General features: G+C 45.2%; 1 protein-coding gene across 1 annotated transcript in view; it reads left to right on the plus strand.

Moving 5' to 3' along the window:
- Window positions 1-6: 6 nt before the first annotated feature.
- The window catches only part of TAF3 (TATA-box binding protein associated factor 3), a 112,523-nt gene continuing 101,623 nt past the window's right edge, over window positions 7-10,906 (plus strand). Inside the window, 2 exon segments of the mRNA XM_010714491.1 lie at window positions 7-215; window positions 10,242-10,484. Coding sequence (XP_010712793.1) covers window positions 50-215; window positions 10,242-10,484 — 409 coding nt within the window. The 5' untranslated portion in view covers window positions 7-49.

Below are 10,906 nucleotides of genomic sequence, written 5' to 3' on the forward strand. Positions count from 1 at the left end.
CTCCCGGCCCAGGGCGGGCGCGGGCGAAGCGGAGCCGAGCCCAGCCGGCATGTGCGAGACGTACTCGCGGTGGCTGCTGCGGGTATCGGTGGCGCAGATCTGTCAGGCGTTGGGCTGGGATTCGGTGCAGGTTTCGGCCTGCGATCTCCTCACCGATGTGCTGCAGCGGTACCTGCAGGGATTGGGCCGGGGCTGCCACCGCTACTGCGAGCTCTGTGAGTGAGAGCGTGCGGGTGTAGGAGAGATACTTTGCAGGCATTGGGATGTGGGGTGGGAGGCTGCAGGGCAGTAATGGGGGCCGTAAGGCTAAGAGCAGCGCTGTGGGGTTGCAGGAAAGGCAGCTTTGGGTTTGGAGGCTGTGGGGCAGTGTTGAAGAAGACTGTAGGTTGATATTGGGGGCTGTGGGAATTAAAGCAGTTCTTTGGGGGTGTAGAAAGGGCAGCTCTTGGCTTGGAGGCTGTGGGACACTGCTGAAGGCGGTTGGAAGGAAAGCAGTGTAGGAGGCTGTAACAGTAGGCTTACATGAGAGGCAGATATGTGATTACAGAATCACAGAATGGCTAGGGTTGGAAGGGACCTCAAGGATCAGGAATCTCCAACCCCCCTGACACATGTAGGGCTACCAACCTCCACATTTAGTACTAGACCAGGCTGCCCGGGGCCCCATCCAGTCTGGCCTTGAACACCTCCGTGGACGGGGCATCCACAACTTCTCTGGGCAGCCTGTTCCAGTACCTCACCACTCTCTCTCTGTAAAGAATTTCCTCCTGACATCTAACCTAAATCTTCCCTCCCACAACTTAAAACCATTTCCCCTTGTCCTGCAGTTATCAGCCCTTTCCAAGAGTTGGTTCCCCTCCTGTTTGTAGGCTCCGTTTAGGTATTGAAAGGCTGCAATGAGGTCACCCAGCAGCCTTCTTTTCCCCAGGCTGAACAAGCCCAGCTCCCTCAGCCTGTCTTCATAGGGGAGGTGCTCCAGTCCCCTGATCATCTTTGTGGCTCTCCTCTGGACCCTCTCCAACAGCTCCCTGTCTTTCTTATACTGGGGACTCCAGACGGGACACAGTAATCTGGATGGGGCCTCATAAGAGCAGAGTAGTGGGGGAATGTTTGGATGCTCAGGGGTAGTGCTGGGGACTATGGGTAGGAATTCTCCCCACAGTAGGGTGGTGTGGGAGATGTGAGAGTAGGAGCAATACTTAAGAGCATAGGAAGAGCAGCTGTGAGTTTGGATGCTATAGGACAGTTCTGGGGGCTATAAGAAGGAGAGCATAAGGAGTGTTGGGAGCTGTAGTGCTAGGGGTAATTGTTTGGGGGCATAGGTAGAGGGTATGTGTGGTTGGAGCCTATAAGGTAGTAATGGGGGCCACGGAATGAGAAACTGTTAGATAGTAATGAGGGCCACAGGAGCAAAATTTTGGGGTCACAGAATGGGCAGTTGTGAGTTTGGAGGCTGTAGGGCATTGTTGAGGGCTGTAGAGATAGGAACTTACTTTGAGGTCAGGTAAGGGCGGGTGTGGAGCTGGAAGCCATGGGCTTGTTCTGAGGGCTGTGGGTAGGAAAGCTGTAGGATAGTGTTGACGGCTGTGGGATCAGGAGCAATGCTTTAGAAAGGCAGTTATGGTATGGGGCAGTGCTAGGGGCCGTGGGGAGGAAAGCTGTAGGACAGTGTTTGTGACTAAGAGAATGTGAGAAATCTTATGGGATCACTAAGGCAGATGTGCAGTCAGAGGCTGAGAGGTAGCGCTGGGAGATGTGAAGAGGAAGGTTTTAGGGCAGTGTTGGGACTGTGGGAGTATGAGCAATACTTTGGGGGCGCAGGAAAAGCAGATGTGCAGTTGGAGGCCAAGAGGCAGTGCCTGGGGCTGTGAGGAAGAAGACTGTAAGCCAGAGTTCTTGTGTAGGGGAGTAGGAGCAATACTGTGGAGGTATTAGAAGGGCAGCTGTAGAGTGGAAGGCTGTAAGGGGCAGTGCTTGGGACTGTGGGCTAGAAGTGACACTTTGGATCATAGAAGGGCTCGCTGTGGGGTTGGAAGATGTGGGCAGTGCTGAGGGTTGTGAATAGTAAGACAGCATTGGGGGCTGTACTTAGCAGTATTTAGGAGGAGCAGCTGCAAGGGGCTACAAGGAGGAAGGCATTCAGACATTGTTTGGGACTACAAGGATATGAGCAGTGCTTTGAGGGCATAGGAAGGGCAGCTGTGTGGTGAGAGGTTATAGGGGAGTGTTGGGGGACTGCTGGGCTAGGAGCAGTACTTTGGGGCATAGAAAGGATGGCTGTGGGGTTAGGAGCTGTAGGACAGTGCTGGGGACTGTGGGATGGGAAGCTGTAGGGGAGTGATGGATCCACAGGGCTAGGAGCAGTACTTTGGGGTCACAGGAAGGGCAGCTCTGTGTTTGGAGGCTGTGGGACAGTGCTGTGGGGTATGGAGAGGAATGCTGTAGGGCAGCATTGGGAGCTATAAGGATAGGAGCAATAATTTGAGGGCATAGGTAGATGTCCTGTGGGGCACTTCTGCATGTTGAATGTCTTTGGGATTTGGTCTTTGGGCAACTGAGTGAGAGGTGAGGGGATGGAAGAGGTCAGGCTGTGGGCTAGTGGGAGATGGGTAAGGAGTTGGGACTACAGAACTGTTGGTGTGGGAGCAATTAAGCTTTGAAGTAGCAAGGAGATGGGGCTGCTGCCTCCCTTTCTCTGCACTGTGTAGGGTTGGGGTGTGTGTGTATAGGAGAGGATATGGGGGTTTTGGTTTTGGGGAGGGGATGCATATGGAAAGAGAGCACAGAGATCTGTGCTTGTGGGATCAAGGATGTATGTGTGTAGGGTACCATGCAGCTTGGGTTGAGGGATTAATGTGTATCAGGGCAGTGTGGGGCCTTACTGGATTTGGGATTAGGAGAACAGAGCTGTTGATAGCATTGCTGGGGCAGAGACAGGGATCAGGAAGCTCATACCAAGTGGGAGGAGAGAGAAGGGAGCTTCAGGAGTCTGTGTGAGTACAATGCAACATGTCTGTGTGGGGACAGTTGAGAAAGAGAGCAACAAATATTGCCCTGGTAGTGGATAGAGGATGACACTGCGAGTCTACAGTCTGACTGCAGGGCTGACTGGGTCCTTGCAAAGCCCCCAGGGAATGTTTATAGGGAGGCAGATAGCCCTGCAGAGCTTGGGAGTGCTGGAGGGTCTGCAAGGTGTGTGACAGGGGAGTGAGAACAGGGCAGGAGGACTGCCTGTGCTTCAGGGTATGAGCATGAAGCAGGGAGTGACAGTGTCCTGATGGGTGCAGGAGGACTTGATGAGGTGTCTCAGAGCTGTGGAGCCATAAGAGCAGTGCTTGGGTTGCTGCACTGCTTTGCAGGAGGGGATGTGTGGGAAGGATGACAAGTGGCAACTCCGGTCCAGTCTGTGTGAACTGAACGCTGGCATTTCTGCTTAACTTAAGGGGATGTGAGAACCACAAAATGAGGGTGACACAAGCACATCTTCAGCAAGTTTGCAGGTGACACCAAGTTGAGCGGTGCAATTGACACCAGAGAAGGGAGAAATGCCATCCAAAGGGATGTGAATCGGCTCTAAAAGTAGGTAGGTGAGAAGGTTCAACAGGGCCAAGTACAAAGTGTTGCATTTGGGTTGGAGCAGTCCCAGGTATGTTTGCAGACTGGAAGACAGAAAATACCCTCACAAGATGAGGCTCAGCTTGGTGAGGAGAGGAGCAGACGTGGCCTGAAGATGCTGTGCTTGTGGTCCTGCCATCTTCCCAAGGGGCAGAAGTTCTTATTGCATCACTGATCCGCAGTAAACCAATCTACAGTGATCTGAAGAGAAGTGATACTCAGCCCCGCCTTTCAGGCTTGGCTAACACTGCCACAGGTACTCAGTGTTTGCAGGTCTGGGAGGAAAAGATGCAGAGGTGGTGAACATACAGCTTGTGCCTTTCCTTGCTGATGGAACTGGAAGTACACAGTGGAAGTTAGAAATGAGATGCCCCCCTATACTTCAGGTGCCCTAAGAAGGGGCAGAAAGAAAATCTTTTTTTCCTTTCTGTGAATGGAGAAGCAAGAGACATCATAGTTCTGCTCTGTTTGTTTTGTTTTTAGTTTTTTTCTTCAGTGGAGAAAGGGAATGTGCTGTTTTCATGCCAGCAAATGGTATTTCCTTACTTATCTCTCTTAAAATGATACCTGTATGTATTACTCTAAAAGGTTTGTGAAAAGGCACCTCAATGCTCAGCTGATGTCTCCCTGATTTTTTGGAATAGTTTCCTTTTGCGCCTAAAAGAAGTGGCTGTACAAACCCAACTCTGGATTAATGAGTTGAATTTCACGATGGTTTTGCATAAGTAGAATTAATTAAATTCCAATTGTAGCATCTTCATTGTCAGCGTGTTATCTCACAGTCCGACCAGTTGGGGTTGAGTTAGCAGGGCTGTCAGCTGGAGGGACATAATCTTTGTATTCAAAACTGAATGGATTTACTCTGACGTAATTGAGGCAGTGTGGTATTGGTTTGAAAAGCATGTCATCGCCGTTCACATATTTTCTCAGTTGCAAAAGAAAATGATGGCTTTCCCAGCTGTGTTAGATCTTTGTTCCAGCTGTTACATCCCATTAGGAGAGCCACATTCACGATTTTCATTACTTTTCTGCTGTTGTTTCTTTGCATTTGCAGTAGCTCTATTTGATGGGAGTGAATAGAAGACAAAACGATTCGCAAAGCGGACTTGAGATGTTTGATGCTGTGAAATGCTTCAGAATGCTGTGTTGGGGTGGAGGAGTGGGTGAACTTACAGGAGAGAAAGTGAGGGTTTGCTTATTGAAGTAAGCCGTGTTACACTGTTTGTGTTTGTGGAAAGCTCATGAGAGGAAATCTATTTGGTATGCAGTACGCTTCGCACATGTTTTTATGCTGAAATGTTTGAAAACCATGTTGGAGTATGTAATTAAGGTATTGGAACTACAAAACAAATGGCATCATGCTGTTTCTGAAAGCCAAGATGCCCATTTTTGTTGTGTTAGGGGAGAGCTGCCCATCATGCGCTGTGTCGCTTTGCACTCACGTTTCGCATGGCTTTACAAGATGTAGAAGTTAGTTTGGGGAATGCTGACAGTGCACCAGCATTTTCCTTCATGGGGAGAATTAATCTGGAATCAACCCAAATTACATTGTAGATTTTTATTTTACTTCTTAAAATTTCACTCTTATCAGTATATAATAGTAATCTCTACAGCACTAGGATTTGATGCTCAGTTTAAGTGAGCTAATTCCCTGCGCTGATTTTCTGAATGCTGTGACCGGTATCTATTCAGGGCCCATTACATTCTGTAACTTTTGTTTCAGTAGGTGTACCTCTGGATGCCTGATAACCTTGAGTTTTGATGGTCTTAAACCAATTAATTTCTTACTGGCTAGCGATAAAGGAGCAACTTGATTTTTTTGCTCAACATTTATAAATTTACCAGGAAAAGGAGCAGACTGAGCAGAAATAGCAAGATGTTAACAGGACCCTTTTTTTCCCCAATGAAGTGCACTCAAATAAGGCATACGTGTATACATATTGTGCATGGTTCCAACTGTTCCTGTGGTTGCTGAATGAAAGTCATGTGTTGTTATTCTGGAGTAACTCCTCGGTGCAGGTGCACGTATTCAGTGCATGGTGGGGCAGTGTGACTTACTGGAGCACGGGGAATCTATGACAGAGCTGAGGACCTAGACCAAATAATTTACTGCTTGAAAATTCTTCTCCACAAACATGAGAGTGAATACTGAGCTATTTATAATAGGTTGCACATGTTGCATGGGTAGTGACTCAGTATTTTTTCTCAATGTATTTCTTTCAGAGCTGCAGTTGCACCCTGACTTTAAAAAAAAAAAAAGCATGAAAACAGCAACTTTCTGTTCTGTACTTGTTAATTTTTCACTGACTCCTATGATCTTTGGGCCCTAGATAGGGGAGATGAGAGGATGTGGGAGGACTGACAAAGTTTGTTTGTGCATCAAGCAATGAAATTTAAGGAGAGAATGAGAGTTTCTCCCAGTGACATTCCCTAGCTCTGCAGTCTCTTTGGATAATGTGAATATTTGTCAGCTGGTGACATGGAGCAGCAGTTGGACTCTGGACAGCTTCTCACTGGACACTTGTTTTTTTGTTTTGTTTTTAATCCACTTCTGCGTGCAGGTTCCTCTTTACTCACACAACAAGGCTGACTGCATGGCCATTTCTGCAGCTTTACGATGAATGAGTTTGGGACTTAATTTAGCTCCGCTGGTTATCATAGCTCTATCAATTTTAGAGCATCATTGCCTTTCAAGGAGATAGTATAGCTTAAAGCTTGTCAGGAGAAATATTCTTTGCTGGTTTGAGATCAGCAGGAGAGTTGTAACTTGCTGGATGAAGCATTCTGCTGTCTTGTGTCTCTTCTCAATCCGAGAGAACATGTGTCCTGGACATATCCAAGATCAGGCAGGATGGACTCTGAGCACCTGATCGAGCTGTAGGTGTCCCTGATCACTGCAGGAAGGTTGGACTTGGTGACCTTAATAGGCCCCTTCTGACTCAAGCAATTCTATGATTCTGTGATATTATTTGAAGTATTGTGATACAGGCAGCAGCATGAGACTGGAACCCAAGACCTCCAAAGCTGTAATTTGGCACTTGCTGTGCAACACTGGATTACTTATTTTACTGGATGGTGCCAGCATATGAATTTTTAAACAGAGGGTAACACAGATACCTGAAGAATATCAAAACAAGTTCAGTATACATAAAATTATTACTTTTTTTTGTGTAACACCAGGATAGTTGCATGTTTGTCAGCATTCTCTTTAATGTGTCTGGCTTCTGCTGTTTAAGTGAATTTCTATTGAACAAGATAGGGAAGAGAAATGTTAAACTATTAGAAGTATAAAGGCACAAGCTTGAGTTTTTTCAAATTTGATGAATCACCTGAAATTGCATTTAAAGCATTTTTATGTTCTATTTTTAGTTAATAAGTATTTTGAAATCAAAATTTCTTTTTCGTGTTTTTCTCACTGAGGTGGTGTTTCTAGAAAAGGTGAACTGATCAGTGCTTTCATCACTGTGACGGTTGCAGCTTTTAAACGCTTTGAGTTTTCAGTCAGTTTTATCATAGAATGCCTTAAGTTGGAAGAGACTTCAGAGCCCCTCCAATTCCAACCCTTGCCGTGGGTTGGTTGCCCCTCACCAGCTCAGGCTGCCCAGGGCCCCATCCAGCCTGGCCTTGAGCACCTCCAGGAATGGAGCACCCACAGATTCTCTGGGCAGCTGTGCTGGTGCCTCACCATCCTCTGAGTAAAGAATTTCCTCCTAACATCTAATCTAAATCTACCAGTTCTTTAGTTTAAAGTCATCACAATTAGATTAAATAAAAAACTTGGTCCTCCTGCTCCTTGTAAGCTCCCTTTGAGTACTGAGAGGTCCCAATGACATGTTCCCAGAGTCTTCACTTCTGAATAAGCCCAATGACTTGTCATCAACTCTTTGGGTCAGAGATATGGAAAAATAATCCTTATATTTTTTTCAAAATAAAAAGCTAAGTTTATCTATTATGCTCATCTTCTGAGCTTGCTTTTTAATGCCATAATTGCTTAAATATTTACATACCTTAAACATTCAGTATATTTTCACGCCGTAAAACATTTCACACCATAGCTGATTGCTTTTCTACCACATATCCTCAGTAACCACTTGTAGGATGAAACCCTTTTTAGCATTTCTCACTTGCTTCTGATGTCAGTACATCTTCTTGTGCTGCAGCTCCTGAAGACTTTTTCCTATTGCAGTGATAAACTGGTCTAAAACACCCTAAGCATGTGTCAGTAGTAGTGGCAGGAGGCTCTCATGGAGCAGGGCTCTCAAAAGACCCTTGTACAGCCCCTGGAATGGGACAGATGTGTGTCTTGCAGTTTGGGAACCTGGCTGTGTGTTTTGTTTTTCCTTCCAAGGCAACGTGTACGTACTGGCCTTCCAGTACCTGAAGATGCCTACAGGAAAGCTGAGGAGAGACTATAAGTGCATGTAGTGGCAGGATAAGGGCAAATGGTTTTCAACTGGAAAAGGGTAGATTTAGACTAAATATCAGGAAGAAACTGTTTACTGTGAGGGTGGTGAGACACTGGAACAGGTTGCCCAGCGAGGTTGTGGATGCCCCGTCCCTGGAATAGTTCAAGACCAAGCTCAAGGCTTTGAGCAACCTGGTCTAGAGAGAGGTATCCCTGCCTACAGCAGGAAGTTGGAGCTAGATGATCTGAAAGGTCCCGTCCAACCCAAATCATTCTTTGTTAAGCACGGTGTGTCCTTATCTGTTGGTATGGGTTTTGGGTCTGGGTGATGTCTGCTCTGGGAATGAGAGCTGAGGCACAGTCAGGAATTCCAAGAGCATCTGGACTGGCTGTTTAGCTTGGCCCTAACAAGTGGTTCAGTATGCTCAAAGGTATCTGCGTGGTCTATAGAGTGACTAAAAATGACATACAAAATTTCTTGTCTGTGTCAACTAAGTTCAATTTTTTAATGGTAAAACACTTCTATCAAATGCACCATAACTATAGGGATCTCAAAACTGCCCTAAAATTGTGATGGCCTTAATTACATTTGTGTAAGCCTCTGGATTTATCTATCCCTGGAGTCTGCAGGGGAAATAATTGACACTTGTACTAAATATTGTAGGAACACAAAGTAAGAGATGGTTCTCATTGCACGGAGTTCACACTCTTAATACGGACAAAAGAGGCAAGAGAGGTAAAACACAAGCACCTTGCCCACAGTCGCACAAGAGGCCTGTGTTACAGAGCTGAGAATCAAAGCCATAATCTGAGCATTACTCTTATCTTCACTGAGAAGAGAAATTCTAGAACAAGATTCTTATTTCCTAAACGTACCTGCAGGCAGAAGTTGGCTGGGGGTTTGAATTCATCCAGTGATGTGAGAACCAGCCCGCTCGGCTGCTTTGGCTTCAAGATAAATCAAGAGGAGATTAGGTTCAGAAAAAGAACAAAAGAGCATCCTTTTCCGCCCCCCCCGCCCCGACCCAGTTCTCTAGAGCTGAGCCTTCTGATTCTGAGTTCAGAATAGTGATTGTGTTCCTTCAATAAGCGTGGGCTGGTTTCCCATTATTACTTTAGCAACCAAATTGCATCGTATCATTTAGGGTTATAATATCTTCATAAGCCATAGTGTCGATAATGTAGTATTATTTTATAGAATAACAAGAAAAATAGATGTAGTTTAAGGCATCTATTTGATGATGATGATGATGAGTTACGATGAGACTCAAAGCAGTGCTGTAGGTCTGAAGCCGGGTGCCCCGTTCTCCCTCTGGAGGCGTTTGGAGGAACTGATCTCTGTCTCCTTAGGGAAACTGAGGCACTTGGAGGACTTCTGTGCTGTAAAATTTACATCTCTGACCCCAATTACATGTGTAGAATGAAGTACATAGTCTCTTAGACTGTCGTCTTCTGGGGAATATGTAAAAGCAAGGTTCTGACTGCTTGGCCGGTAAGGCTTCATTGTACTTTTTATAAGAAAAAGGAGGTTTTTGCTGCAGAGTTTAACTTGAATTGCGCCATAGGAAATTGGTCCCTAAAATCTAGACTAGAATATTCCCTCATCATCAGAATGCTGTTGATATTACTGTGTTTCAGCCAGGAGGTATATCTAGCTGGTAGGTATAGTGACTCATAGCTTATGAAGCCTGAAGCTTCCATCTGATGGAACGATACTATGTAAAGAATTTTTGTTATCAAGAGATACACAAGATATCTTCTTTTTTTGTTCCCTATGAACTAGTTTCATTCGGCAAATACAATAATTAATTTTCTAAATTGAAAAATAATCTCTGGTCGGTTATGTGCTGGTAAAGGGACACTTTGAGCATATTGAGGGCTTGTTTTGCTTATTTTAATGTACTTTATGAAATCAGAATGCTTTGAGTGGTATATGTTGTTGATTTTCTGTTGCCAGGGACAGCTGCCTGTTAGCCTTCCTCAGTTTTCCTTGCCGTGCTGTTGACATACAGTTCTTTAAAATGGTAGGGATTGAAATAAAACATTTTTTAACAGAAATATGTTCTTAGAACTTTTTTATAGCTCAGTGAGTGATAAACCTGACAGAGCTGTGGATCTCCATTACTGGTACTGAGAGTAGGCAAAATGTAATCTCTGCAGGATAATTTTTTTACCTGGATTTTTGGAAAAATTTCATTGTTATGTTGTTGTTTTGTTACAGATGGCCGCACAGATCCAATTTTGGATGACGTAGGGGATGCCTTTAAGCTCATGGGGGTTAATCTACATGAACTAGAAGATTATATACACAATATTGAACCTGTGACTTTCGCACATCAAATCCCTTCATTTCCTGTCAGCAAGAACAATGTCCTACAGTTTCCTCAGCCTGGGAGTAAAGATGCAGAAGAAAGGAAAGAATACATCCCGGACTATATGCCACCTATCGTCTCTTCTCAAGAAGGTGCGAAATTAGTCATTTTGTTTTCAGTTTTGGTCCTCGCATGTTTGCATATTTGTGTACATCCCTGTGCTGTGTAGTCACTGCAAATTACACAGGCGAAGGTGATATTAAAGCATGGTGTCAAAACAGGTGACAGTGCTGTGGCAGAAGCTAGTTTTTCACTATTATTTACTTGCTTTGGAGGTGATCTGGTATCAAAACGTGCTACGTCAACACACATTTCTATAACATGCTTAAGTTCTAGGATGACAAAAAACATTCTTTACTGCACCTCGTATGTGATAGCCTCCCTCTGTTGTACGTAGTATTAGAAGTTGTAAAATTGGTAAAGGCAGAAGAAGGAGGGATAGTGAGTCTGGCATAGCATTCTCAGCTCCTAGCACTGGGTACTTCTGTTGAACAAATGGAACAGGGGGGGAAAA

Source organism: Meleagris gallopavo, chromosome 1, assembly GCF_000146605.3.
Source record: "Meleagris gallopavo isolate NT-WF06-2002-E0010 breed Aviagen turkey brand Nicholas breeding stock chromosome 1, Turkey_5.1, whole genome shotgun sequence".
NCBI lineage: Eukaryota > Metazoa > Chordata > Aves > Galliformes > Phasianidae > Meleagris > Meleagris gallopavo.